The sequence below is a fragment of the Chaetodon auriga genome, chromosome 1 (assembly GCF_051107435.1).
Source record: "Chaetodon auriga isolate fChaAug3 chromosome 1, fChaAug3.hap1, whole genome shotgun sequence".
NCBI lineage: Eukaryota > Metazoa > Chordata > Actinopteri > Chaetodontiformes > Chaetodontidae > Chaetodon > Chaetodon auriga.
The window spans coordinates 31,276,931-31,304,607 of NC_135074.1; the positions used below are offsets into that span (position 1 = coordinate 31,276,931).

The following is a 27,677-nucleotide window of genomic DNA, read 5'->3' on the forward strand; positions in this document are numbered from 1 at the left end:
TATAAATGCTATATCTTTACCGAGCCTGAAATAAAACAATTAAAACAACAATGACTTGCACTTTTTTCATTTAGACTCAAAAAAAAATATTTTTCATTTCCATACACATCAAACTAAAGGCTGAACATATTAGTGCCAGCAGTGAAGAGCAACATATATTCAAACAGTGTAATTTGAAGTACTTGTACTTTAGCTGAGGATATCACTAGCGTGTGATGATGGAGGGTGTTACGAGCTGTGCTGAATGTAAAGCCCAAACGGAGGACTGTGATTGTGATGTAGGCCGGTGTAGATTTAGTGGACTTGATTGGTGCTCAAAAGATTAGTCAATTAAACAATTACTCAAAACAAGCAGCATTTTTGAGAATCAATTCTGTCAGGTAAAAATGTCGAACAGTTTTGTGCTGGTTAAGAAAAAAAAATGCTGACTGAACATTACTGACCTCGCTGCTGAATCACACTGTGCAAATTTCCTAATTTGCGGTTAATCAAATTATTAAAACTTGGGGTGTTTGGGCAGTTGCTGAGTTGTTATCTAGCCTTGTGTGCATTTTATCACCATAAACTGAATATCTTTGTGTTATTTGACTGCTGGTTGAACAAAAACAAACAATCTGAAGAAGGTTCTGGGAATGCTGTCATGTCTATTTTTTAATATCTGCTCATTGTAAGTAGAACATTTTTAGTGGGTGATCAGAAAAAGAATATACGGATTAATCAATAATGAAAATAATCGTTAATAAGCAGCCTTTCATGTACATGTTACCAGTACATGGTTATGTTTATGTTCTTCACAGCACTCAGAACAGCAGGTGGCACCAAATATGGCTAACAGGGAACCATGTCAAAAGCCTGTCGTGTAAAATGTATAGATTTACTGTGAATTATGAAATTTGAACAGTAAAACATCAGAATTATACTTATTGAGAACTTACTGCAATTAATTTACATAGTTTTAGTAGCATGAAGTCAGAGCGTCCCATTGTTTAATGTATCACACCCCTCCCCTGTGCGGCAGAATGGAACAGTCCGGCCCTGCGTCATCGGCGGGGCGGGGCTCTGAGCAGGCAGATATAGTGAAGAGAAGCGACTTTGTTGTTTTGCTGTGTTGCGAACTGCTGAGCCGTTTATATACTAACTCAAGAGTTATAACTTCAACAAAAATATAAAGAAAAACATTTTCACTCTTAAATTAACTTTGAGTCGCGTTTATAATCTGCTGCGTCGAGCTAAAAGAGCCCGGAAACGGCAAACATGAAATGGATGTTCAAAGAGGATCACTCCTTGGGTAAGGGAGGAGGGAGGTGATATTTTGATGGAAGACTCATAAAAATGTCTACGCAGATTCAGATCTGAGGTGAAATCCTTCATTTTAGCACGGGGGGAGAATAAACTGAGGCTTAATGTTTAGGAAATCCCTCTTTTAAACACGTCGGGCTCTCGGACTGGCCTGTCCTTCAGGCTTTTGTTCAGGCTTTAGCTGTTAGCTAGCTGTGTCGACAGAACTTAAACATTAAACATGGCTGTCAGGATTAATGGACGACCGTTAGCTTCTGATGTGCTCTGCCGGTGTCGACGATCAAACCATCGTGTCTTTGTCCTTATTGCCACCGGACGACGACCTGCTGTCAGGCTGATGGTGGATATTGACCCGGTGGAGACATTAAGCTGCTAAGCCTCCATTCTGCGTTCAGCTCCACTCAGCAGCTGGATAATGAAGCAGTGATCAGCCACTTTATGAGATTAACTTCATATTTTTCCTTCTCTTGTCATAAACTGGAGGCCTGAGAAGTTCTTCCGGCTGAACATTTGCAGGCCTGCTGGCTGGTTTCAAAGCCCATCTTTGTATCAGTAATGATGTGGCTGCTGATTGAGATTTTGTCAATTAATCGACTAATTTGTTTACACAAAAATGGCAAAAATGAGAAAATGCCTTCAGGTTATCAGAGGACTGAGAGGTTCCTGAAAACACTGTTTGACCAACAGCCAAAGCCTCAAATGTGTTTAATCCTGATATGTGAAAACGTATCAGGATTTAAAAAATAAATAAAAAATCAAACACTAAAGTTAGACTCAACATCACATCTGGTATTTTAACCTTTCGGATTACCCCGATCGTTTATTCCTCATCTGAATGAACTTCCTGTCGACAGGCTGTCTGACCGTGTCATCTACTGTTTTCAGACTTTAAAAAGAGGCTTTAATGCTCAGTTTATGTGTTGATACTCGAGGTTTGCGTGTTGCTGTTGAGGATTAATGTTTTCTGTTAAAAGTTTCACACTTTAAACCTGGAAAATGGAAAATAACTGAGAAAACAGCAGAGACAATTGGCCTCTTTCCACTAGTGTTATCGTTAGTGTCAGTGTTAAGACTACATTACCCATAAACCCCTGTACTTCCTGTGAAAACGAGGATGTTCCTTATCCAGACAGTGGCTGCGTCATGTGGAAAAGACTGCAAATAACCATTATTTCTCTTTTAAAATCAGCTGATTGATTGTTTAATAAAGTGAGATCAAATAGTGAAAAATGCTCAGTGAAACTTTCCCGGAGCTCAAGGTGTCGTCTTCACGTCTTTGTTTTATTTAAACAACTGTCCAAAATCCAATTCTAGTCAATTTACTGTCAGATCACATTCGAGAAGCTGGATCCAGTCAGTGTTTGTCTTTTTCACTGATAATCGAAACTGTTGGCGGTTATTAACTAATATTGTAAAAATTCTTATTTTTATTTATTTTTTGGTTGAGTGCGGAGATGTCAGTCCTAGTTTACTGCCATTTAAGAAGAGTTGAATCCTCGAGCTCGCTGGTTAAGACCCTTCATTCTGGGAGGTGGAGGGTCTTCTTCTGTGACATGATAATATCGTATAAACAATAAGTAATCCAGGTAACCTTAATGAAAAGTGATGCCTCATAACTGAAGGCTGTGCTCAGCAAAACACTGTTTTATAATCTTAATTTATTCGACTTTTTGACTCATAGTTCAGATATGAAATACACCCGAAGAAGAAAGAAACTTATTACTGTCAGAGTTTGCTGTAAAATAAGCTGTTCAGGGGTTCTGTAGAAGCTGTTTGTGGTGGTTCACGATTAAACGCTGCACATCCACCTTTGAAGTGACTGTATTGATGGGTGTGGTGGTTCAGCTCCTCTCAGCGTGTCTTAATCCACAGCGGCTGTCTGTGAATGTCACACCTCAGACGTCAGGTATCGATCTTTGTCCATCACTGCTCTGCCTCTTGTGTCTGTACTGAAGACGAAGATTTCTAGGAAACTTCTGCGTCTGCTGTCGCGTTCAGCGTTCATGTAATTCACACAAACGTTGCTTTTTGTCCTCCAGAACATCGATGCATAGAATCGGCCAAAATCCGCAACAAGTACCCTGACAGGGTCCCGGTGAGTGACCGCCTCTCTGTCATTCACAGCTGATGTAGAGGATGTCTGTTCATGAGCTGCTGCTGAAGTCAGCGTCTGTGTTTCGGCAGGTGATTGTGGAGAAAGTGTCTGGATCGCAGATCGTGGACATCGACAAGAGGAAGTACCTGGTCCCCTCCGACATCACAGTGGCTCAGTTCATGTGGATCATCAGGAAACGCATCCAGCTGCCGTCAGAGAAGGCCATCTTCCTGTTTGTGGACAAGACGGTGCCTCAGTCCAGGTGAGGGCCGGGGCGCTGAGGGGGGTTTAGACCTTTCAGAGGTTCCCCAGACCAGGAGGAAACTATAAGATTCTGCCGAACAAATCTCAATAATAATTGTGTCATTTTTTTAGGTAGTTTTTGCAGTAAATGCCTTCACGTACAGTACAGGAGGTACTCGGTCATCGTGTTCTAACTCGTGTCACCTGTGCATTCAGAGTGTAAACAGAGATCATTCCTCTCACTCGATGCGTCACAGTGCATGAAAGTGCTGAAGTTTAGGACTGAATCAGGTTCTTTGAATAGATCGAAGCATTAAACCCGAATTCTGTCGACAGTCGTATTCATACAATACTGTCATGTAAAGCTGCAGCTAACAGTCGTTTTCATTCTCCATTAATCTGCTAAGAACTTTCCAAAATAATCATTTGTTTAATCAATAAAATGTCTAAAAGTCATGCTTCTCGTTAAGGTGACGTCCTCAGATTGCTTCATTTGTCCAACCAACAGTCAAAACCTGAAGATGTTTTATTTTCGATCATTTATGTCAAAGAGAAGCTGTGAGTCTGCACATTTTTCGTCATCTACGTCCTCTTTAAAAGCAGCACTGAGGAACCTGCTGCTTGTTATTGTCTCTGTGATGATCTGCCGTCACGACAGTACAGCTGCCTTCATGGCCATGTGAGGTATTCAGATAAAACTACAGTCAAATCACATTTATGGTTTTATCAGCAGGAACTGGGTTTAAGTTCAGGCGCCGTCTGGATAAAGTCACTGTGTCCTTTTAATTATCCCACGTGGCTTCTTATCATTTTCATGGTTTAGTGAAGACGTGCTGTCAGTGCTGCTTATAAGGTACGTTTGATGGAAGCTGATGTTCCACTGAACGCGAGCTGATCAAAGCAGCTGAAGGGAGAAAATGTTTTCATTGATTAGAGCTCTGGAAAATATTAACTGGAGAATAATGTGGAACAAACCCTCCACGTAATGTTAAACACCACGAGTGAAGTGTTGTCAGGAGCCAATCATGACGCTCGTCTTCGCTCTGATGTTTCAGCATCACGATGGGGCAGCTGTACGAGAAAGAGAAGGACGAGGACGGCTTTTTATACGTGGCTTACAGCGGAGAGAACACCTTTGGTTTTTAAAACGAGAAGCCGCGACGGGACCGGCCTCGCCCGCGGCGTGGCGCGGCCTCGCCGACGGCCACCCACATCTAATCACAGCCCCCGCTCGGCCCCTGGAGAAACGGCGGGAAGCCCCGGAGAGATTCAGTGACGTAACGGAAAGATGAAAGACTGCTCACCTGACGGGATAAACATAAAGTGCACCGGTGTGTTTGTTGTGGCCCATGTTGCACCAGGTCTTCAAAGATCCGTAGATTCAGTTGTGTATAGTGTGTTTCATTTGGATTCTTATTTAACGTTGTGATTTGAGTGTTTTAGGAGGAACCTTGATTTGTTTTTTCACATTTCAAATGATGCGTGAGTGAGTTTTGCTTTTAGTTGTGCTTTCCTCTTTGAAGACAATATTTAAAAGAGCTTTTAATTTAATTATTTGAATTGATTAGGATGACCTGACCAATAAAAACCTTAAAATTAAACCTGGTCGTTTTTCTCAGAGTGTCGGATGAATTCATGAAACGTTTGATTTAATGAGCTTCAGCGTGTGAAACAGCTCATTTCTTCACAGTTTGATGAGGAAAACTTCACGAGCAGGACTGCAAAGTAACAATACTGTTACTCAATTTCAAGATACTTATACTTTACTCGAATATTTCTATTTTCTGCTACTTTAAACTTCTGTAACCCCGATTCCAAAAAGTTGGGACTCAGTGTAAAACATAAATAAAAACAGAATTTAGTCATTTGCTGCTCAAAGTATATTTTAATGCTAATACTTTTGTTCTTTTTCTTGAGTAAAACTTTAAAAGTATTACTTGAATCCTAGTATTTCTACACTGTGGTACTGTTACTGGGATAAATCTTCCATCTCTGTTTACTGCTCTGCAGCTGAGATCAGACGTTAAAATCCATCTATGGGATGAAGCTGTCTAGTTCTTGGCTATCAATTGCAGCTAAATTGCAATGAATTGTGGGTTAATTAAGACTTTTTTGTCATTTTGCCCCACTGGCCAGCAGGTGTCGCTGTGTGTTAATTAGCTGCCGTCTGATCCAGAAGTCGGTGATAAATCCTCCTTTCCAGATGAAACGGGTTTAAAGAGGAGTCGATTCAGCTGTGTGATGCTGACAGCTGTTTCTGTTATTTTGTCCACTCTATAAACTACACAAATTAAACTCCACGCTCCACGTTTGTGTGTGAAATCACTTAAAGCAGCTGAAGTGAGCGGTGGCGGTGAGGAAGACCAGCTCAGACTGGAACCGAGGACGAAGCACGAGATGAAACGCAGCTCGTCCCTCTCTGACCTGTGACCTTTGACCTTTGACCTGTGGCAGACGGCAGCTCCACCTGCTCCAGGTGCTGCTTTGTAGCTGCTGCTCTCAGACTGAACATCAAGAGGAAAACACGGTCGATAACGCCACGCCGACAGCCCAGCGTCCCCTCCTCCACCGCACAGACCCCCGTCCTCCACAGCGCTCCGACCGCTTCATGTACATGTTGATCTATTCTGTGAAATATCTGCTTTCATTATTATCTATCATATTTGATGCTATCCTACACCCACACCTTATCATATTTGATGTTCTGTACTCCAGTATCTATTACACGATATTCTATATTTCACCATTTATACGTCTCAGATTTGATATTTCAATGATGTATTTTGACTTAGAAAAACCACAACAGTAAGATACAGATTAATAACAGTTCAGTATGTACTATGGATGGAGGAGAGCACAGAGGATGAAGGGATGAGGGAAGAGGTGGAAACAGGGATGAATGGATGAAGGGTGAGAGGAAGGCGTGCTGAGGATGGAGGGATGAAGGGATGAAGGATAGAGGGGTGAAGGGACAGATACAGGTCATGGATGGATGGAGTGTGTGATGGACCAGTGTGAGCTGGGACGGATTTGGTGGAGTTGAGACTCAGGGTGGATCTGACCTTGTCGGATATTCTTGGATTTTCAGTCAAAGCCCCCCGTGGGTCCTGTTTTGAGATGGGGGGGTGAATGAATCAGGTGAGCTTCGTTGCTTCTGTGCAGATACAGGATGTGTTCCAGACGTCTTTGTTCCTGAACCGACCTCATTCATTTTTCTCGTTTGATGAACCTCTTATTGTTCATTTCTTTCACTTTATCTGATGTCCTTGTTCAATAATCAATAAAGTTCATCTTATTTTATGCAGTACACTAGACTTTCACTACTCGTTCAAAACAACATGTGTGAGAACATGTTTAATGGGACCAAGGGAGGAAACTGAGTGTTAAAGGGTTAATTTATAAGAAACATTACAAAGAAAAGTGAATAACAGTGACGTCACTGTCAAACAGTCAGCTCAGTGTTTTCCTTTCCTGTGTCCACTTCCTCGTCTCCCTCAGCAGTCTTTCTACGAACATGTTGCATCCTCGGTATTAAACAGGCAGAACTTCCCTCATTCAAAATTCACAGGAAGAAGAAAGGAACAACATCATCATCCTCACAGCTGAGTCACATCTCTGTCATCGCTCCTCCTGCTGCGGATCGTCGGCTTGATAAATCTCATTCCTTTAAACTTCATGTTAAATATCTTCCCTTGGTGTTCGTTCACAGTTCTCCGACTGAAGAAGAACTCAGACCTTTACTGGAGTAAACGCAGTACCACGCTGTAAAAATACTTTCTTACAAGTAGAATTCCTGCATTCAAAATTCCACTTGAGGGGGAAAACAGAGCAGTCATGATGCAGAATTACCCCTGAATGGTTGTATTTCCTCTTCCTCCACCAGCCTGCCTTCTGGACGACTGTCTGAGCTCTGACGCAATCTTTAACGGCTGCATTTCAAGATTATCTGATGAAATTCAGCTCCTCAATCCTCCAACACCGACTGAGACGGCAGGAGTCTGGGAACGAGACCCTCCACCCCCAACGCCATCCCACATCTCATTATTAGTCTGTTAATTTACTCCTGATCCACGTACGTCCACCTCTGCACTTCAGAGTCAAATATCAGAAATCAGCATCTGATGGCAGCGTCGACGAGCCAGATGTTCTGGTCCTGCCCCTCATTCGTGTATCTGCACCTCAACATCAGGTCCTCATCTGCACACTGCGACAAGAGAACATCGTGTCGCTTCATATCAGGCGAACGCTGCAGCATTTATCTCACACTGATGTGTTTTATTTACTTTGACAATGAATCAGCTGAAGGATTTAACAGACGTCTCCCTTCATCGACTCTGTGGACAAACTCTCCAGACGGCAGTTTGAGGTCACGTTTTTTCCACGAGTCGTTGCTCTGACCTGATTCTAATCTTCCGGTTTCATTTCTCTTTTTTTTCCTCGAATGTGAAGAGCTTGCAAACATTTCTTAGAATTTCTAAACTCATTAACTCACAGCTGCTCATGTGTGACAGAAACAGGCTCGTTCTGGTATTAAAATGTTTACACGGCAGTCTATCTTACTTTAACGTTTAAACATTTAAAATAACAAAAATAGAAAAGGACCCAGTCGAAGGTTTGGGCCCCCTGCCTGCTCAGGACTTACTGCCCTTTGTCAGGTATCACAGCTTGTAAAGGATTTTTGTAGCCAGTTAACATTTGTTCAGTTCGTGTTTTTGGGATTTTTGCTCAGTTTTTCTTGGGCCATTGAGTCTCTGAGGTCTGTCCACAGGTTTTCGATGATGTTTAAGGCGCGGGACTGTGAGGGCCACGGCAAATCCTTCAGCTTGGTCCTCTTGAGGTAGTCTGCAGTGGATTTTGAGGCGTCGATTATTTCAACTTTCAGAGTGCAGGCGGCTGCTTTGAGGAGTCCACAGCTGCTGACTGTTGTGTCAAGGTTTGAGGAGCAAAGCTCTAAATTTGCATCACTTGCATTTTCTAACGATGACTGAGAACAAGCCGCAGCGCTATCAGTCAGCTAAGATCTGAGATTCCTGAGAGCTCAAAATCTCTTGGGGCGCCCAAACTTTTGCATGTTGCTCTTTTTCCTTTTTTCACTCTAAAATTGTACAAAGACCAAAGTAATGCACCAACCTTGTTTGAAATGTTGGAGAGAATGTTTCATCCTGAACTTTGTGTCTTCTGGAGATCAGTCCAAGAACAAAACTATTCCCCAAATCTTTTCATTCAACTGTATGTTGGTCTCTGCTTTTGTCTCTGAGGGTTTCTTTTGGTTTGTTTTCTCCCCAGTGAATAAATAAAGCATTAAAGAAAAGTTTCCCTTCAGAGTGTTAAAGTATGATACATACAGGGTCCCAAAAGATGATATTTTTGAGAAGTACCCCGTGCTAGCATGCTAGCAGCATGTGGATAACAATGTGGGTCCATCACTTTGGACCGATCTTGACCGCCGTCGATGGAATCAAATATTCTAGTTACACTGAGGATGAAATGTTAAAACGTTGGTGATCCGCTGACTTTTCCTCCTGCACCGCCATCAGGTCAGCCTGTCTGGAGTTCCTCAGGGCCTCACACTCGGCCCACTGCTCCTCCTCTGGTGTATTAAAGGACCTCCCGTCTTTATGTAAACCCTCCACTTGTGGTCTTTATGCAAAGAGGAACAAATATTCTTCTCTTCTTGGTATCAACATGTCTAATAATGTTCCCTCTAAACTGAAACGAGGTGAATGAGAGCAAAGAAAGTGAAGTTGTTTCACTTCTCCTCTCTTCTCATTAACTGTGATCGTCTAACCAGAATAATGAAGTATAGCTCTTTTATTTTTGATGTCTTTCTCCATGAAACACCAACGGTTTCTTCTCAGAATCGCTGCCGTGCTGTTCTTCAGTGACGCATCACAGTATTTGGACGTCTTAGAATTTAGCAACAGATTTGTTCATGGGAAGAGAAGTGAAAGGATTTCAGCTCTCACAGTTCATTCACGTTAACTTCAAGCAGTGAGCTCATCATCACTACGACTGGTACTGCAAGTACTGATGCTACAACACTTAAACTCAAACTTTTACCCCTGCCAGTAGCACAGAGGCTGCAGGGATGTGACTATTTAAACTTAAACACAAACACTGTTGTCAGCTGTCAGTCAGCAAGCTGTGCATGGCTAATTTACGGCCTTAAAGGCTAAAACTGTTTTTTCTTTACTTATTATCATTAACAAATTCAATAAAAAGACCAAAACCAACAATGTTTTTCTTCGTCTCTCATTATTTTCTGACTTCCTGTCTGAGGCTCTCAACTTAAAGCCCATTGGTTCCCACTGAAGAAGTAAATCTTTAAAAATCCCTCATAAATATACAATTTCTTAAAAAGAAAAAGTTTCGGGAATTTCCCAAACAGCTGCTCACTGGAGTTTATATCAAGCAAACAGGAGGAAGTGGAGGATTTGTTGGGACTATTTTCAGCAGCGGATGAATCCACATTTGTTGCTGTAGTGAGTGTTTGTGGGAGCAGGATGGGGTGTGTGTGTGTATGTGTGTGTGTGTGTGTGTGTGTGTGTGTGTGTGTGTGTGTGTGTGTGTGTTCATGGATGAAGGGAGATGTCAGCCAGAGCTCCTGTGTGCTCTGCTTCAATAATATCGTGTTGTGATTATTAAGAATCGATTATATTGACCGAATGACATCAGTCAGTCGTCCTTCATCACTCTGAGCAAATGAAAATGATTCAAGTGGGTCTGGAAGTTTTGGTGGAGGATGATAATAAATGTGGGGACTTTACAGCAGATTAGGGTTCATTAAAGTGGCTCTCATGGAAAAACATGTGGATCAGAGGATGTTTAAACAGAACAAGCTTTCTTCAGCAGGACTGCAGAGAAAAGTCGAGTTCTGCCAACACAAACTGAGGCAAATCCCACGAAATTAAAGATGCTTCGGCCGAACATTCATCGAGAGAGATTCAACAGTGTGTTGCTGATTTCACTCCAAATAAAGAAAAACGATCCTGAGGTACTTGAAGTAAAAGTACTCCTGTAGCAGTAAAGTGTTGCTGTCAGAGTTTTTCTATCTGCTGTCTGTGGATTCATGTTCCTGCTGCGTTCATGTGTTTGCTGCATTTTACTGCTGTAGATGTTTCAGCTTGAGTTCATTGAACTACTTTATATCCTGTTGGCTGCTTTAATCTACAGCAATGCATCTTATTCTAGTAGATCATCATATGTTTGCAGCGCGGCCGTCCTGTGAGAACCACATATCTCCAAAAAGTCTGACGAGCTCAGAAAAACAGGCTGTTTTCAGCTCTGCGACGATGCATTTTCAGCTGATCCAAGAGTGTATTGAGCTGAAGAAAAGGAGAATTTTCTCCAGACATGAAGGAACTCTTCATTCTTCACTTCGGCTAAAACATTCAACACATCTGGAGATACGTGGTTTTTGCATCTGAGATGTGGAGTAGAAGTGTGACATTTCAAAAAATGGGAACATGTGCAAGTAAAGTCCAAGTAAAAGTACTTAGTTACTGCCCAGATTGTGATTTCCTCTGTTTTGTTTGCAGTCAAAGGTGATTTTGTTAATGTTGGCAGGAACAGAATTTAATCTAAAAGGACAAGTAAATGTGAAAACCTGCTTTCTTTTCTCCGTAAGGCTTTTTGCAGAATTGTTTTACGTGTTATTACCTTCACAGTTTCTCTGCAGAGCAGAAAATAACTTAAGTGACAGAGAAAGCAGAAGAAGAGGAACTAGAGGGGGAAATACAGCTTTCTCAGAACTAACTGATCAGCTGCATATAATGGGAGGCCAGAGCAGGTCTGAGCACAGATCACAGATCCACCCTGAAGATTAAAGGTGATCCAGCAGAAGCTCGTCTGTCTCTGTCCAGGAAACATGAAGGCTCTGGTGGCTGTCCTGTCTCTGACTCTGGTCTTTTTCCTGTATCACATCTCTGCCGGTCAGTAACTCTGCTGCTTGATTTCTGTGCGAGCTGTCCACCTGAACTGCATTTGAGAGTATTTAATGAGTGTGTGTGTGTGTGTGTGTGTGTGTGTGTGTGTTCACAGACACATTGGCTCCAGACTCTTTGACTCAGCGCTGCTGTCCAAACTGCACTCGGACTCATATTCCTAAAGGAAAGGTGACAAACGTGGTGATGACCCACAGCGCCTGCAGACTCAAAGCCGTCGTGTGAGTAAACACAGAAGGTGCTTTAGATGTTAGATTTGGCTTTTCTAAGCCTGGAATGTGTCTGTTTCTCAGTCCCTTAAGTCAAGTAAAAAGAGCAAAATCATGATAAAAACACTGACTGGAAGCACAGACTGGGATCAAACCCCCGACCTTCTGATTGGTCAGTGCTCTGCCACCCAGAACGATTAATACCTGACAGACCATAACAGTACAGCATGTACAGAAAACTGTTTACAGTGAAAACAGGGTACCTTTTTAAAATCAAAGTACTTTTTATCAGGAATGGACTCATTTTACAGTGTTAAACTAAATCTAACTGCTTAATATTGTGGGATTATTTAATCTCATAAAATATAAAGCATTGTTGCTTTATATTTTATGAGGTTTCCATATGCAGCAGCACAAAGTACAGTCATGTCATTAACAGTATCTCAGAATACAGCAGAGCATCTAAAAACTGTCTGTGACTGAATAAGCAACAAACAAATATAACATCCCTAAAAAAAATCTGAAAATAAGAAAAATATATAGATTCAATTATTCTGATCATTAGATTTTAATTATATAATAATTTCCAAACATATTTATCTGTAGTAGTTTGAAGATCCTCCACCAGGGGGAGCTGTTCAGTCATTGTACACGCAGACCTGCTGGGTGACTGCGTGGGGGTGCTACTGTTATAAAGTACAATTTGCTGGTACTTGTACTTAATTATTTCCATTTTCTGCCACTTTGAAAGTCCACCACTCTATTTCAGGAGGAGATTAGTTCTAATACAAAATAATTCAACTTTTTAACGATTGCTGTTAATAATAATCTAATAATTTAACAAACAGGAAAGTTTGTTAGACTGATGCAGTCTAATACAACAGTCCTGCAGTAAATCTTCCCTCCATGAACAAGACATGAACAAAGACGTACTTGTATTATTTAACCTGCCTTCACTGATGTAAATGGGGTGGTTTCCAACGTAGGGGCTGGGCCCCTTCATAGGGCCACCAGATAAATGTGAGGGGTTGTCAGATGATTAATGGGAGGGAAAAAAAAGTTGTGATACAGAAATCTGTTTCCAATATTTCACTCTGAAATATATTTGACTAAAAGTGTCAAGCAGGATTAAAGTTAAGTACCTCAAAACTGTACTTAAGTACAGTACTTGTAACAATGAGCTCAAAGGGGCTGCAGAGCTCCGTAACGCTGAGAGGACGAGTCGGGTTCGGTCATCGTCTCTGTATCGATTAGAGCTTTTGAGTACATGTAGGTGATAACGCACTTCTAGGTTCACGACCTGAATATCATGCTGGTTCCAGGGACACTGTGGACCTCTAGCACTGAGTATTATGGGTTATTTGTTTCTTACAGGGTCACGACAGTCTGTAATTACGAGATCTGTGTGGATGGAAACTGGACCTGGGCGAAGAATCTGCTGGCAGACTTTGAGAAGGCAGCGGCTAAAAAGAAGTCTCCGTCTGCCCCCTTCAACCGCCTCCCGTGTTCAAAGGGCTCGAAAAAAAGTGTGAGCCTGTTATGATCACATGTATGTTCTTTATCTACATGTCTGTCACTGGAGTATGATGCAGCCCTTCATCTGACGAGCTGTGATGATGATGATGATGATGATGATGATGATGATGATGATGATGATGATGCAGAAAAGTGACATTGAAGTTAAAACTGCTGAATTCACTGTGACCCTGGGAAGTTTCATGTGAAAAATGACTTCTGAGATATGAAACACAGCCTCTAGTCTAAGATTAGAAAACAACAAGTGGCACTACTGTGATCATTTCTACTCAAATATGTTGCTCCTTTCTGAATAAAAGCTTTATTTTTGGATTCGGTGTTCAGCTCGTTTTATTTTGAAGGCCATGAGTCGAGACACAGAGTGACCTTCAGCCGCATCACAAAGGCTGTTTAATACTTAGAATACATAAAAATGTATGTGGTTCAACCTCTGTGTGAACACAGCAGTGACAGAAAGTACATTCAATCAAGAACTGTACTCAAAGTTTTTGAGGTACTTGTACTTTACTTGAGTATTTCCATTTTCTGCTGCTCGTTACTTCTACTCCACTAGAGACAAATATTGTACTTTTCACTCCACCACATTTATTTAATAACTTTAGTTACAACTGTAGTAACTTTGTAGATTCAGGTTACTAATTATGTACAATAAGATAATTATCTATTGATCCTGAAGGGAAATTAAAAAACTACCCAGCTGTATTTAAAGTAACTGAAATTAGCTTTACTTTTACCATCTGCACCATTAAAGTGTTGAACACATTCATGAACATGAAATCAAATCAAATCAAATCAAATAATATTTTAACCTCATGATACTGTATAATATATATTAATGCTATACATAACAGGTACTTTTAGTTTTGGTACGTTTTATGTACATTTTGATGGTACTTTTACTTAAGTAAAATTTTGAATGCAGGACTTTTGCTCGTAACACAGTATTTCTACACTGTGGTATTACTAAAAGATCAGAGTGTTTCCTCCACCACTGAACACAGGTCCTCAGTTTTGGTTATCATGCAAATATTTGTGCAAATGTGTGAAATTTCCATAATTATGTAAATATTGATGTGAGTGAAGCTCCAGAACCCGTCCAGGTAGAAATACTACAGCGGTTCGAGAGCTGATTCTGGTTGTAAGCGATTAAAATAATTACATCAAAATGATCCACTGCAGTAATGATGTTATGCTTGTTGCTTTCGCACTTCCTGAGAAACTTGTTGATACTTGTTGTAAAACTTAAAATGTGCAAAACTGATGTTTAATCCACTCTGACAGCAGCAGGTTTACAGTAAAATATAAACCTCATGGTGGCGCTAGAGTCGGGGAATGACCAACGTCGGTGAAATTATCCTCTGGGCCCCATGAACGTCTGTTCAAACTTTAGTACCAATCCACAGCGTTGATGTAGAGATATTTCAGCATTGCCACCCAGCTGCTCTGCTAGCATGGCTAAGCTGTTATGGCTAACGTGTTAGCAAACAAACCCACACACCCAGCAGACATGAAGCCACATTAGCATCCCTTTGATATTCACTCTACATCTGATTGTGACTCCTGAGTAAAATATCTGCCTCTCCGGCTGCCAAACGCTCCACCATGTTCACCAACCGGGATGCTACCTCCGCCTGCTGAGGGGTGCTGGGCAGATAGCGTTAGCATAGTTTGGAAGCCTGTGCTGGTCTCTGGTACTGCACGCTGTCCGTGTTACTGAAGTGATCACAGCTTTCATGTTTGCTATCCTGGTGTGTGTCTCTGTGAGGATTAGAGTCATTCAGGTCATTTTTATCCAGAGACGTTTGAATCAAGGGAAACTGGACTTGAAAACATTTCCCCTCTCATTCCTCAGCTCTATCTGACTGGTGGGGAGTTGCAGGTATTTAACCTCTGTGGGCTCCTTATCAAGAACATTGACACCACCTGGGATGTTGCTGCTCCTGGCTGCAGTCAATGGCCTTGATAACAAGCCCACAGAGGTCTCTTGGATGAGAGATGAAATGTTTTTAAGTATCTGCAGCCAAGTCCAGCTGCCCTTGATTCAGCCCTCCTTGAATATCTGAATGTGTGTAAATTGGAGTTGAAAGTTTCTGCTGGATTTCAGAACTAACGATCAGAACAACATCTGAGTAAACCACTAACTCTCTGATGGTGTTTTCCAGCATGTGGCAGCAGAAGCTTCACCTTCAGTATCGTGTGATGACGTCTGATCTTAAGTTTCTTATCTTCACGATGTAGAGACCTTCATTTGATTTCTCACACATCTCCTTCACGAATCATTTAACAATCTGACGGCTGTTTATTGACGGTTCGATCATTTCAGCCCTTTGATGAGGTTATAGGACATAAAACCAATCAATCATGTAATGTCACGGTCTCTTAAATGAGGACAGCAGGCAGTGGATTGGAGGAAAAGACGAGGTGTCGGAGGACAGGAACAAGTGACTGTTGGACTTTTCAATGTTTCCATTGTTTGAAAGTTTTCTTGCCAGCGACAGTGTTTGAAGAAGTTCTGTCCAGATAGAAAGAGGCTGTTAAAAACGCTCCATCTGTGTCTTCAAACACAGTCATAACAACAGATGTCAGTGTGACGAGAGATTGCTCGCTCTCAAACGGAGACGGCGAGCACATGAATTGATAAATGTTCCGTTTAGCAAGTGAAACACTGACTGGAAGACAACAAAATGCTAAACGCTGTCGTCAGTTGTCACACCAGCTGAATGAAAGCACAGACTAATAACCGTCAGAAAAAGAGTCAGTGATTGACTGTTAAAGTAGAAGTTTAGACACTTCCTCTGGCCTTGAGATCATCCTTACATGTACGTATTTAATGGCAGCTGAAGACAGTGAACGCCACATGGCCACACAGGAAACTGTCGCGGGTTTGATTGCTGGTGACATTTGTGGCATTTAATAACCCTCTTTCTCCACCACTTCCTGTTTGTTTGGAAACTAACTTTTCAAAAACTGCTTTGTGAAACATTTGACCTGTAGTTGTATCGCAGATGATTGGGTGACACGACGCACAGTCCCGCCAATGGTTTCACACTATTCCACTGATCTACAGGAGGCCGTAATGTGCCAAGAAACGAAGAAGACGAGGAAACGGCTGGTGTAAACAAAGCAGGTTCAAACTTTTACAAGAAAAATCTGCTTTTCAGATGTTTTATGAGAGGAAGAAAAACAAATCAGCACATTAGTTTCACCGCAGTGATTTTTGGTGAGAAACACTGAATGTAAACACAACTTGTTTGGTCAGAAGAAAACTCCACAGAGAACCTTTAATAAATCTGTAATTTATACACAGCTCCAACAGGCTGAGTGGCAACCTGTGATGTGCAGAGTAGGAAACTCATTTTGTAGTAATTCATTTTATGTTATGAATCTGCAAATGCCTGTGAATCTAAAAGTCAGTGAGGATCAGAAGTCGTTTCACTTATTTTTCAGTCATATGATCTCATCCTGAAATAGTGCACCTTGAGTCATGTGATCCACCGCTCTGAGGTCCCTTTGTTGAGAATTAACTGACATGACTTTCATGCAGAGTGAATGAACCATTCATCCTCTGAGGCAGTTAAAACACGAGCAAAAGAGTAAAATGGTTTTATTTTAAAAGTGCCAGTTAGACAAACAGCGACACCAGAGGAGCTACACGATGTTTGCGTGGAGGACGAAAGTAGTTAAATACACGTCATACACAGTGCTGCTCGTCAGCTTCCGCCCATTGATTTCCACTGAAAAGTCATGAGAGCCGTGCTGTGTAATCTATCACAGCGAAGACTTCGTGCTGAAATCACTGTCTCCTGATAATGCAGCTAGACGGTGCATTTAAGGACACGACAACATCACAAATTTGAGATTCATTAGACTTGTGATGTAAAATTCAGAACGATGAGCAGACAATGAAGTTGTTAAGAGGATAAAGTGAATTTCGTTGGCTCTCGTCTGTGTTTGGATAAGTCGTTGTTATTAATCAATTTATTTTAATTGTTTTTCTCTGTTCCTCATTTAATCCCCTGCAGGCTATAAAAAGGTCTAATTAATTGGTTTGTTTTCAAAGTCAAAATTAAATTTCTCTTATCTGTCCGCTTGGTGAGTGTTTTGACTCGTGTACTTAGAAAAAAGAAATTTAGTATTTTATACATTTATCTGTAATGTCATTGGTCCTTGTATGTTGTTCTTCAGGGGGTCGTCGTTACCTGTCGCATGGCCCTTTTTTACGTTAGCCTATGTTAACGTAAAGTGCTGAGGTTACAGGAGACGGTTATTTACTTTCACTACAACTAGACTCATGAAAGACGGACGGCTAACGCGAGCTAGAACTCCTTTCCCTTTGAACATAACCTGAAGGAAAACTAACAACTAGTACAAATAGCCGCTAATGTTAGCAAGCTAGGCTAACAAGCCTCTTGTCTGTGAATGCGACACAAACGCAGCAACACGAAACTCCAAATACTGGATGTAGCACAGGGACAGATGGCTAACATTGCTAAAGGCTAACAGCTAACGCGATGTGAACTTCTAGTGTCGGCGTCTGAAGGCTGTACAGCGTCTCCTACCAGCGGTGGACCCCACAGCGGCGTCGTTAGGGTCTACAAACACTGGAGGCTCAGATTCCCGTCAGGTGTGTAGCTTAGCTTTTACAACAGGAAGTCAAAGTGAACAAAATTAGCTCTTAATTAACATCGTTATTAAAACTGACCAATCCTGTTCTCACAGCTTCTTCTTCTACTGCCGTGTGACAAACTGTGTGAACTCTGTCTGATTCTCTCCTCTTCTTCACCTCTTCAGCAGCTCTTCTGGTGTCTCACCTGTCTGTCGTGCTCATCTCCTCCTGTTCTCACCTCCCATTCTCTCCTGCCCTCCTTATAATAAGATGGAATCAGCATGTGAAGCCAAAACAAGGCTATTTTCTATTATTCTTTTCATTAAACATTCGGGTTGTAGCCTTGGTCGCCATGACACCACTGCCCGTCTTCTGTACGTCATCCTGCTGTTTGTGAAAATGGAAAAATGTGCACAATAATTGCAGTAAGGTTATAGTTCGTATTTTCTTACACATAAAGTGAGGAGAATTAAAGGTTAAACTTTAGCTAAAGGTTTGGTATGTGGTGCTGCACGTCATGAAAAAAGCTTAATGTGACCTGATGAGTGCTCGATTGGGTTGAGTTTGATCCAGAACGTGAACAGACAAGAACTTTACATCTGATGCATTGTCCACGATATAACAGTCCTCTGGAGTCTAAGTGTATCTGTACAGGATCTAGTGAGTCACCAGTGAAACGTGTAATTACTGGGTGAACGCGTCCGACTGCTCTCTTAGAAAGCTGTGGATGGAAGTGTGGACTGATGACTCCTGCTTGGCATCAGTCCATCATTGTCTTCCTTGGACACAGACGGGAGCTCGTCTGGTGACAAATGGACTTTGGACCGGCTCTCCTCTGACTCCGCAGCCATCTCCTCACCTCTCTCCTCCTTCCACAGCTGCTCGTACTCCTGCTTGAGCTCCTGATAAGATCTGGAGAATGTGTGGAAGATTGAGGTGGCGGGGAACGCCATGATGAGAATACCGCTCAGGATGCTGGTCAGCGCCACTATCTGTCCTGGGATGCTGCGTGGCACCATGTCGCCGTAGCCCACAGTCGTCATGGAGATGATGGCCCACCAGTAGGAGGCCGGGATGCTGCTGAAGCTGTGTTGGGGGTGCGTGGCGGCAAATGGCGCCAGTTCGCTCTCTGCGAGGTGAACCAGAGGTGAGAAGAGGGTCACGGCCACGCAGACGAACAGCAGCAGCAGGCCGAACTCCCTCATGCTGCGCTGCATGGTCAGTCCTAAAGTCTGCAGGCCCAGAGAGTGGCGAGCCAGTCGCATCACGTACAGGATCCGCAGGGCCCGCAGCAGGCGCAGGATCAGACTCAGTTTGTCCAGGTAGCCTCTGCCGGCGCCCATGATGACGTCCTCCTCCGACCCCTCTCTGACGTCGACGACCAGGGACACGTAGTACGGGAGGATGGCGATGGCGTCGATGATGTTGAGAGGGCCGCGGGCGAAGGCCAGCTTGCTCTGAGCGTTGACAAATCGCAGCACGAACTCCAACGTGAACCACGCCACGCAGATGGACTCCACCACAAACATGTTGCGACACCTCTGGGAGCACTCGCCCTGCAGACAAAGAGACGCACTGTGAGGAAAACACACCAGCTTCACACCTGAAGACCAGCTCAGCTCCACCTGTGGAATGAGGAGCTCCTGCAGGAGCTCCTAACACCTGAGAATATAACCCTGATGACATCAGCGCAAGCATGTCATGTCAAAATTTTGTTGCCTCAGTTTTCAACATTTCTCTTTCACGTCCCTGTTTAAAGATAAAATTTAGCTTTTTTCTGCTTTTAATTTTGATTGCTTAAGCTGTATAACTGTGCATTTGAGAACAACATATTTTGGTTGCAGCACATATTTTCACAGCATATAAATGTACATTTTTCAGTATTATTAACGGTGACACCTGCTCAACTGTTCATTGTGTGATTTCACCAGTTTGTGTCTCAGGAAGTCAGGAAAAAACATTTTAAAAACTGCACAGCACTTGAATTGATTCATAGCCAGCTAATACAGTATTTCTTTGGCACTGTGTGCTGAAAAAGAGTCTGTTGTAATGTGGAGTCATTAAAGTGGAAAAAATCAATTTCCATTTCAGAGTCTTTGAATAACTGAATGACGGCAGAGAAGAAGAAAACAAGGCCCTCGACTGAGGAAAGGTCACCACAAATCCTACAGTAACCCAAAAACAAACTAAAATTATAACCTTGTAAACCGCAGACTTTTCTAACAGCACATAATGAGTCTCTTTATGTTTTCTAACAGCTGAAGGGCAGGTTTCATTACGCGTTAGTATAAATACTTCTCCTCTGGAGTTCTGCGCACTGAGAAAATACAACTCCTGAAGGCACTAATGTTCAGGAAATAAAGGTGAACTTGATCTGAACTTTCTGCTTGGCAACATGTTGATAGCTCACTGCACAGTTTCAACAATTTATAGTCTACAACCCCAATTCCAACAAAGTCATCAATAAAACCAGAATCAATCATTTCCAGACACACTGTGTTTCCTCACAGCAGTTTCCAGAAGTGTCTCTGAGTCCATGTGTTCATCTCTTCATCCACTCATGTGTTCACAAAGTGGTGAACCTCGCTCCATCCTCTGTGAACGGCTGAGCCTTTGCAGGATGCCCCTTTGAATTCTTTCAGATTCACAATAAGCAGATATTTACACAAATCAATGAGGCTGATGAGGATAAACATTAAATATATTGATTTGGTGCTGTTTTCAGGTCAGTTTATGTCAGAAAGGATTAACAAGTGATCACATTCAGTTTGATTTATGTTTTACCGAACATCCAAACTGTTTAGGAATCATTGTGGTACATTTGATGTTACAGCCTCTAAAGCTGATGTCTGACTCATCATCCAGGCAGCTGAAGAGAAACTGGCTGGAACATAATAAAAACATTTACTGAATGGTACAAAATGTTATTGTACTTGACTTGTGAATACTTCACATGGGTGCTTTCATTGTGAAGGATGTTAAGCTTTCAGTTGACTGTTGACCCTCAGCTAACGTTCTCCTCTAACAGAGATTAATCATAAATTAGCATTAGCATCTGTAACTCGGTAGGCTACAACAAGCCTCAGGGGTCGAGGGTTGTGTCTTTTTTAGACATTTTCCAACAAAATACAAAATTAAAAGTGTGAAGAACGGATTAAACAACATTTGTCTGGGCTAACTTCAGTTAGACACGTCAGCATACCTCACTAACAGTTACAGTACTAGCTGGTCGAGTAGCAGGCCAAAGGTTAGTTTAACATTCGGAAAAGAAAATTTGGGAGGGGGGTTACTCAAGGACAAAAATAGCGGTTACTTTAGAAAAAGCCTGGTTCAGGATTGACATATCCGCAGTGTAACATGGGTCCTGGATGCTAGGCCTGCTAAGCGCTATATGGAAGCTTAAGCTAACGTTGCTGCTCTGTGTTGGATTTGGTGACGTTTACAGGACACGACTTTGCCAAAGTCAACCTAAAAATCCTCTTGTGTTTGTGAAAGTGAAATGTTGTTTAAAATAAAGCATTAATCTAACTTCTGTGTCATTTATCTGAGTAACTCATTCTGTGCCAATCTGAACAAAGTTACGCTAAAAAGATCTGATCTGACATTTTTTCTATAATGCTGCATAATAAAGATAATTACCCAAAATACAAGAACAATGCTCTTCTCTTTATTACATCCACTTTTTACTATGCAATGCTCAAGTAGCATTCTGCCATGTAGTCATCAAATGCATATTCAAGAATTTGGTTATATTAAGTGAGAAAATGTGATTTCAATATCAAGAAATGAGAAGCTGCTTTTGTCTCCGTCTGTCTTGAGTAAAGGAAGCATTGTTTCATACCATGAATTTTCGTCCCTTAGCTTTCTTTGACAAACCAACAGCTCTATCTATTTTGGATCAGCCTTATTCGCCTGTCAAGCTGAATAAAAGCTCGTCAAACCAGCTGGCCGGCATTCAACTACACATGTCTGCCAGAAATTCAAAAACAAAACTGGTTTCCAGAAATTAAAAGGAATCTTGGCTTTGCTTTTGTCTTTGAGCCAAATTCAGAAACAGACTCCAGATGTTCAGTCCAACAGTTATATGAAAAATAACTTTCAGTTTCTGAACTGATTACGTCCACGCTTTAATTTTCTTCTGTTTATTAGTGCGACTGACTGCAAATTCATCAAGCCGAAATCAATCCACTGTCTCGAGCTTAGAAACATAATCACATACAGCCCAGTTCAGGCTCTTAGCATGAAAACGACTTATCAGTTGTGCAGCCGCCCTGCTTCTGTTCACTTGATACCAGCAGAAATCATCTGAAGTCTGGACTCAAGATAAAACATACATTGTCTTTGTGCTGTTTTCAGTTCAGTATAAGTCAAAAAGGATTGGCAGATTATCACATTCGGCCTTATTCATGTTTAACACAGCGTCCAAACTGATTTCACAGCCACATTCTCCTCACAACTCGCTGCTTTACACAAACTGACTGACTGCCGCCCATCAATCCACTGTTTTGATTCACATTTACTTATCATTTACAGGCCAGCTTTCATTTTATTCTTGGCTGGGATTATTTACCCTTCTTCCTAGAAAAAACTGTAAAAACAACAATTTATATCATTACCGTTTTCAAGATAATGCTGCAAGCTGTGGCAGTCATTTGGTGCTGGACAGGTACCATAAAGTTCTTCAGAGAACAAAAACAATGACCCGAAAGACACTGATAAACTCTGTAGAGCTGAAGGACCCTGCAGAGTTGGGTGATGGTGGTCAACCTGTTAATCACCACTAACCTTCCTTGAACATTACAGTCATTTGAGCCATAAATATTGATTCGTAGCTTAAAGGTGCTGGATTTAATGGGATCTATTGATATTCAGAATTATGTTTTCATTAGTGAAAATAAGTCTTTGTTTTTTCAGTACCTCAGAATGGGCTCTTTGTATCTACAGAGGGAGGATGTCCTCTTCCACAGAGTCCATCATGTTGCACCGCCATGTTTCTACAGTAGCCCAGAATGGACAAACCTAACATTGGCTCTGGAGGGAGACTTTCATGTTTTTAGCCTCCGCTCTAGGTTCTCCTACACACTTGGAAGAGGACGAGTGATCAGTTGGCTGCAATCTGCAAACTCACCTAAATCCTACTCACTGCCCCTTCAAAGCTTTGATGATAATTTTCTTGAGAAAATATAATTAACATAGAATTTTAAAGAGTTTTGGTTCATTTACTTCAGCATTAATGTCACTAAATGCCTCTTTTCGCTGAGACATGTTGATATGAATCTTCTGCTGAACAGTGACAAAGAAAACTTTCCTGAACTTTCCTGGAAACATAAAGAAAAGTTTCATGTGTGTAAAACAGGTTTAACAGGATGATATGTGGCTGTCAGCTTTTCATCATACGCACCCTGTTCTCTTCATCTCGGAGGTCTGGCATGGTGCTAATGCACAGGCTGATGACGGTGACCAGCACCATGACGACAGAAAGGCAGGCGAACACCTTCCCCGCCAGCCCTGACTGAGGGTTTTCCACCACTTCTCTCAGCATCCCGGTCATTTTACGATAGCCCTTTTCAGCCTGTGTGGTGGTTTTCTTCAGCATCACCCTCTTCTGCCTCCACTCCTCTTCTTTGCGCTCTCGCTCCGCCACCTCCTCCACACGGGTGGTCATGCGGCGACGGCAGCAGCGCTCCATGTGGCCTGGGTCCACGCCCCAGTAGTCCAGCTCATCATGCAGCGACACGGCACACAGTTCTCGAAGCAGACGCAATTTGCCTGCAGCCAGGAAGTTGAGGATGACCCTGAAGGCTGTCGGATTTCGGTCGAAGAAGTACTCCTGGCACGTTTCATCGTAGTCATCGCAGAGTCGTGCGATCTCCTCGGGGGTGGTGCAGAAGCGCAGACGTCCCAGGCGACTCTGGGGGAACTGCTCCAAGGTACTCCAAGGGAAGGTGTACCGGTTGCCCCCGACATTGATGAGAACCTGCAGGGTGTGATCAACCACGTACGAGGCCTTGGGGTCACGAAGCAGCTGTGCTCTCTGGAAGTAAACACCCTTGATGGTCTCGGTCTCCGGGATCTCGGTGAAGAAGCGGTCAAGGCTGCTGTCGTCACTGCTGATGGAGTAGGTGCTGAAGTCATGGTTGGCATTACTGATGATGGGCATTCTGGCTTCAGAACGTGTGACGGGATGGAGGAGGTGTTTGTATGTCCAGTTGACAGTTTAGAATCCACAGAGAGGCTGTGATGACAAAAAGATAAAATAAAAAACAAATCTTTAGCCTTGTTTTTCTATAAATGTCTCAGTTCAAAGAATCTCATTACCAACCTGGAGTGCCACAGGGCTCTGTCCACGGTCCACTACTTTCCATATGTTAGCAGATTACACAAAACTCTGTATAGCTGCTGATCCTGATCACCTGATCACCAAAAATATCAAACTAATTCAGGACAAAACTCCAAAAGTCCTTATTCTTGATACAAAAGAACTTAGAGAACAGTTTACTGCACAAATTTGTGATTTAAAAATTCATAATACAATGTAATAAATGCCTTTTTTGCAGGTGAGGTGTCCTGTCAAAAGTTTTACAAACTCTCTTTTATAATGGAGGTCTATGGGGAAAATTGTTTTCGGGCTGCAGGAGATGTTTTTGTTGCAGTACCGCAGGTGGCCACTGGGGCACACTGGCAGCAGCGCTGAGATTCAGCTCTGTTAATACAGAAATAATTTCTGTTGATTCATTCATTCATGAACGAAAACGATAAGAACCACATCACATCAAATGTGCTGCTGTAATTGTCAAATAATGAAGAATAATCCACTCAAAAAAAAGATGTTGGCACCCTGCTTTTAGTCCTGACACCTTTCTGAGATGCCTTCACACCAATTCACGCCTGGATTCATGTTGCTCCGATGACTCTCACATGACTGCTGCATGACCTTAAAACCTCTTGGTGCAAACCACCAAGAGAGGTTCAAATGTCTGCGATTGGCCGACAACAGAAGCAAAGAAGCTTTGACGACAGCGTCTGTTCAATCTGACATCCTAATACAAGTTTTTAAAGGTAGAAGATTATCTGATGAAATGTAAAAACACACTGAGCTTAAACTGTAGATTATTTTACATAAAACCACATTTTCTCTGCTGTTATCCAGCCATGAGCATAGTTTTGTTTTTTGGATTTCGGGTTACACTGATTCTAAAGGAGATGGCTGGATTTTTGTTGTTGCCATGTTTGTATTTTTTCTTTCATTTACAGATCAAAAAATAGAGAAAATCTTTTGATAAAATGATCAAATCAAACCTTGTACAAACAGTTGAACTGAGAGCACTTAGATCATCGCTGTAATGGCTTCCAAAATCTAAATACCCTTCAGAGTTTCCAGCTTGTCTGCATACTGGCTGGGAATTAAAGCCCAGACTCTTAACCAGACCTTCACTGGAGGTGTTGCTGCTGATTCTTTCAAATGTAAATTTTAAATGCTGGAAGCATCACAAAATAAATTCCATTAACCTCTGTTCTAGTGAGGTGGAGGCAGAACTCTCAGAGACGAATATGAATATGTATATTTTTGTTGTTGTCTTGGGTTTTTTGTCTGTTTTTTGGTGAATTTATTATTTGATTCAGCGTTCATCTGAATGGATTCATGCATGTCTTCTTGGCCTCTATGGTCCTGCTTAGATGCTGTTACTTTTGGAATAAAAAGCTAAAACCAGGATTGTCCACATTAAATGCCTAAAAACGACTGCACCTACAGGATGTCATATATTTTGTTCAGGTGTGTACTAACATTATCACGAACAAGGTAACAGGTGTGTTTCATTTAAGGAACTGGGAGAACTAGCTTGCAGCCACTCTTCTGTTCACTATTGTTATTATTCTTCTCACTCGATTAATGATTATTGATTTTCACTGGAAATGGTTGTTTAACCGTGAAGACGACGACTCCCATGATCCTGCACTACATTTATCTGAAAGCCATAGTTACAAGTTACTTTGAAGGCTGAGATTGTACACACAAATCATAGGACCAGTCAACTAAAGCTGACTTTTACATACATTTAACATCTTCAGTAATGACAATCCAATGATAAAATACTCTGAAAGAGGCCATTCTGCTGCCTGAGTACTTCTACTTTTCGCACTTGAAGTACAGTGTGGTATTGTCACTTTTAAGTAGCTCTGAAGAAATATCAATATTTCTTCCACAGATGAGTAAAAAATAAGTTCTCCTTGACATATTATACAGATTAGGTTTCCAAATGTATGTAGATTTTCAATAATACTCCAAATACACAGCATGTATACTCTGTACTTTGAAAGGCTTATCTATGTTCATGATCATTTTAGACAAGATTTGTGAATCACCGTAAATCATGGCAGTCCTGTTCAATTCATCAAGATCCACTGGAAAGATCTTCTGCAGTGGTGGACAAAGTACTTTTATTTAATCATACTGTGGAGAAATACTCCACTCCCTTTAAATTCAAAACTTTAATTCAAAGGCACCCAAAATAAAAGGTATATTATTGTATTATAATTATTGATGAATTAATACATTATTCAGTGAAATGTTGGAGCTGGTAAAGATTATTTTAATCAGTTTATGCTGCCGGGTAGCTTGTGATTCCCTCATGGATCAATAGAGTCTCATCTTAACCAAAACAATACATCATAATTTGTTTATTGATTACATTTTGTACTATTAATCTGAATCTGAAAAGCAATTTAAGTTACTAAATAAATGGAGTAAAAAGCACAATATTTCCCTGTGTGATGTACTGAAATAGAAGCATTAAGTAATTGTACTTAAGTACACTGTGCTTTAGTACATCCACTCTGTACTTTCACTGAGATATAATGTACTTTTCACCACTGCAGGAGAGTAAAGTATTTGCGTTGGAAACAAATCATTTATTCCCAGGAATTTCAAATGATTGGAGACAAAAATTGGAGCAACAGTTTGTTAATTGAAGTGCGCAAATAATGGCGCGTTACATTTACAGTACAGTAGCAGTAATACTGTATAACAGGAGTAAAACTGTAAAAGTAAAAATACAGAGTAAAACTGTAATTTATGGTCTCACCTTAAAGGGCGCAGGTGGGCAGCCTCGGCTCTTTAATATCTCTGTTGTTGCTCCTGAGCATTTTCTCATCTGTTGCTATAATGAAGACGCTTCTCACTAATTAAGTCATGATCGCATAATTGCTCTTATCATTAAACTGAAGACCAAGTATCTCAGGAATCAGCCCGGCGAGCGGCAGCAGGCGCAGCGGTGATATCACAGTTTATAGATCCGCTCTGAAGTTTGCAGGGCTGCTGTGTGTCTGTGCAGCATCACCGCGCTGCACACGTCGCCTCTCCGGCAGCTTCGGAGTTGGAGGAAATTCAATTAATATGATTTCTGTTCGTCTGCAGCGCGTCGCTCCGCTTCCGCCGCTCCCACCGCTCCCGCCGCTCCCCGCCGCTGCCGAGGACACGCAAACGCAGTTATCTAACGGCGGCGTCCTCCTCAAACCTGCTGCTGTGTTCTCATCTGTGTTTGACAGCAGGACCATCCTCCTCCTCCTCTTCCTCCTCCTCCACCTCTTTTCACCCTCCTCCCCTCCCACCACCTCCCCTATCCAGCTCTCTGTTCTTCTACACTGTAAAAAACGACGTTAAAGCATTTGCACTCAGAATATGCTGGAAAGTACTCACATCTTTATATTTGCCCAAACAGAAGCAGTACTACAGTAGTACACTGTGT

The 27,677-nt window shown here is 41.8% G+C and overlaps 3 protein-coding genes across 3 annotated transcripts; 2 read left to right on the plus strand and 1 right to left on the minus strand.

The window, feature by feature from the left end:
- The first annotated feature begins 1,070 nt into the window (after positions 1–1,070).
- Positions 1,071–5,238, plus strand: LOC143323145 (gamma-aminobutyric acid receptor-associated protein-like 2). The gene is made up of 4 exons (XM_076734814.1): positions 1,071–1,288; positions 3,339–3,394; positions 3,484–3,656; positions 4,693–5,238. The coding sequence occupies exons 1-4, from the start codon at positions 1,255–1,257 to the stop codon at positions 4,781–4,783; spliced, it is 354 nt and encodes a 117-aa protein (XP_076590929.1). The 5' UTR covers positions 1,071–1,254; the 3' UTR covers positions 4,784–5,238.
- A 6,202-nt stretch (positions 5,239–11,440) lies between these two features.
- On the plus strand, positions 11,441–13,559 carry LOC143325918 (C-C motif chemokine 19-like). Its single transcript, XM_076739313.1, has 3 exons — positions 11,441–11,568; positions 11,678–11,801; positions 13,164–13,559. The coding sequence occupies exons 1-3, from the start codon at positions 11,505–11,507 to the stop codon at positions 13,330–13,332; spliced, it is 357 nt and encodes a 118-aa protein (XP_076595428.1). The 5' UTR covers positions 11,441–11,504; the 3' UTR covers positions 13,333–13,559.
- Positions 13,560–16,912: 3,353 nt separating this feature from the next.
- On the minus strand, positions 16,913–27,462 carry LOC143323154 (voltage-gated potassium channel regulatory subunit KCNG4-like). The gene is made up of 3 exons (XM_076734825.1): positions 27,015–27,462; positions 23,333–24,166; positions 16,913–19,487 (listed from the first exon to the last, which is right to left on the minus strand). The coding sequence occupies exons 2-3, from the start codon at positions 24,089–24,091 to the stop codon at positions 18,645–18,647; spliced, it is 1,602 nt and encodes a 533-aa protein (XP_076590940.1). The 5' UTR covers positions 24,092–24,166; positions 27,015–27,462; the 3' UTR covers positions 16,913–18,644.
- Positions 27,463–27,677: the final 215 nt, after the last annotated feature.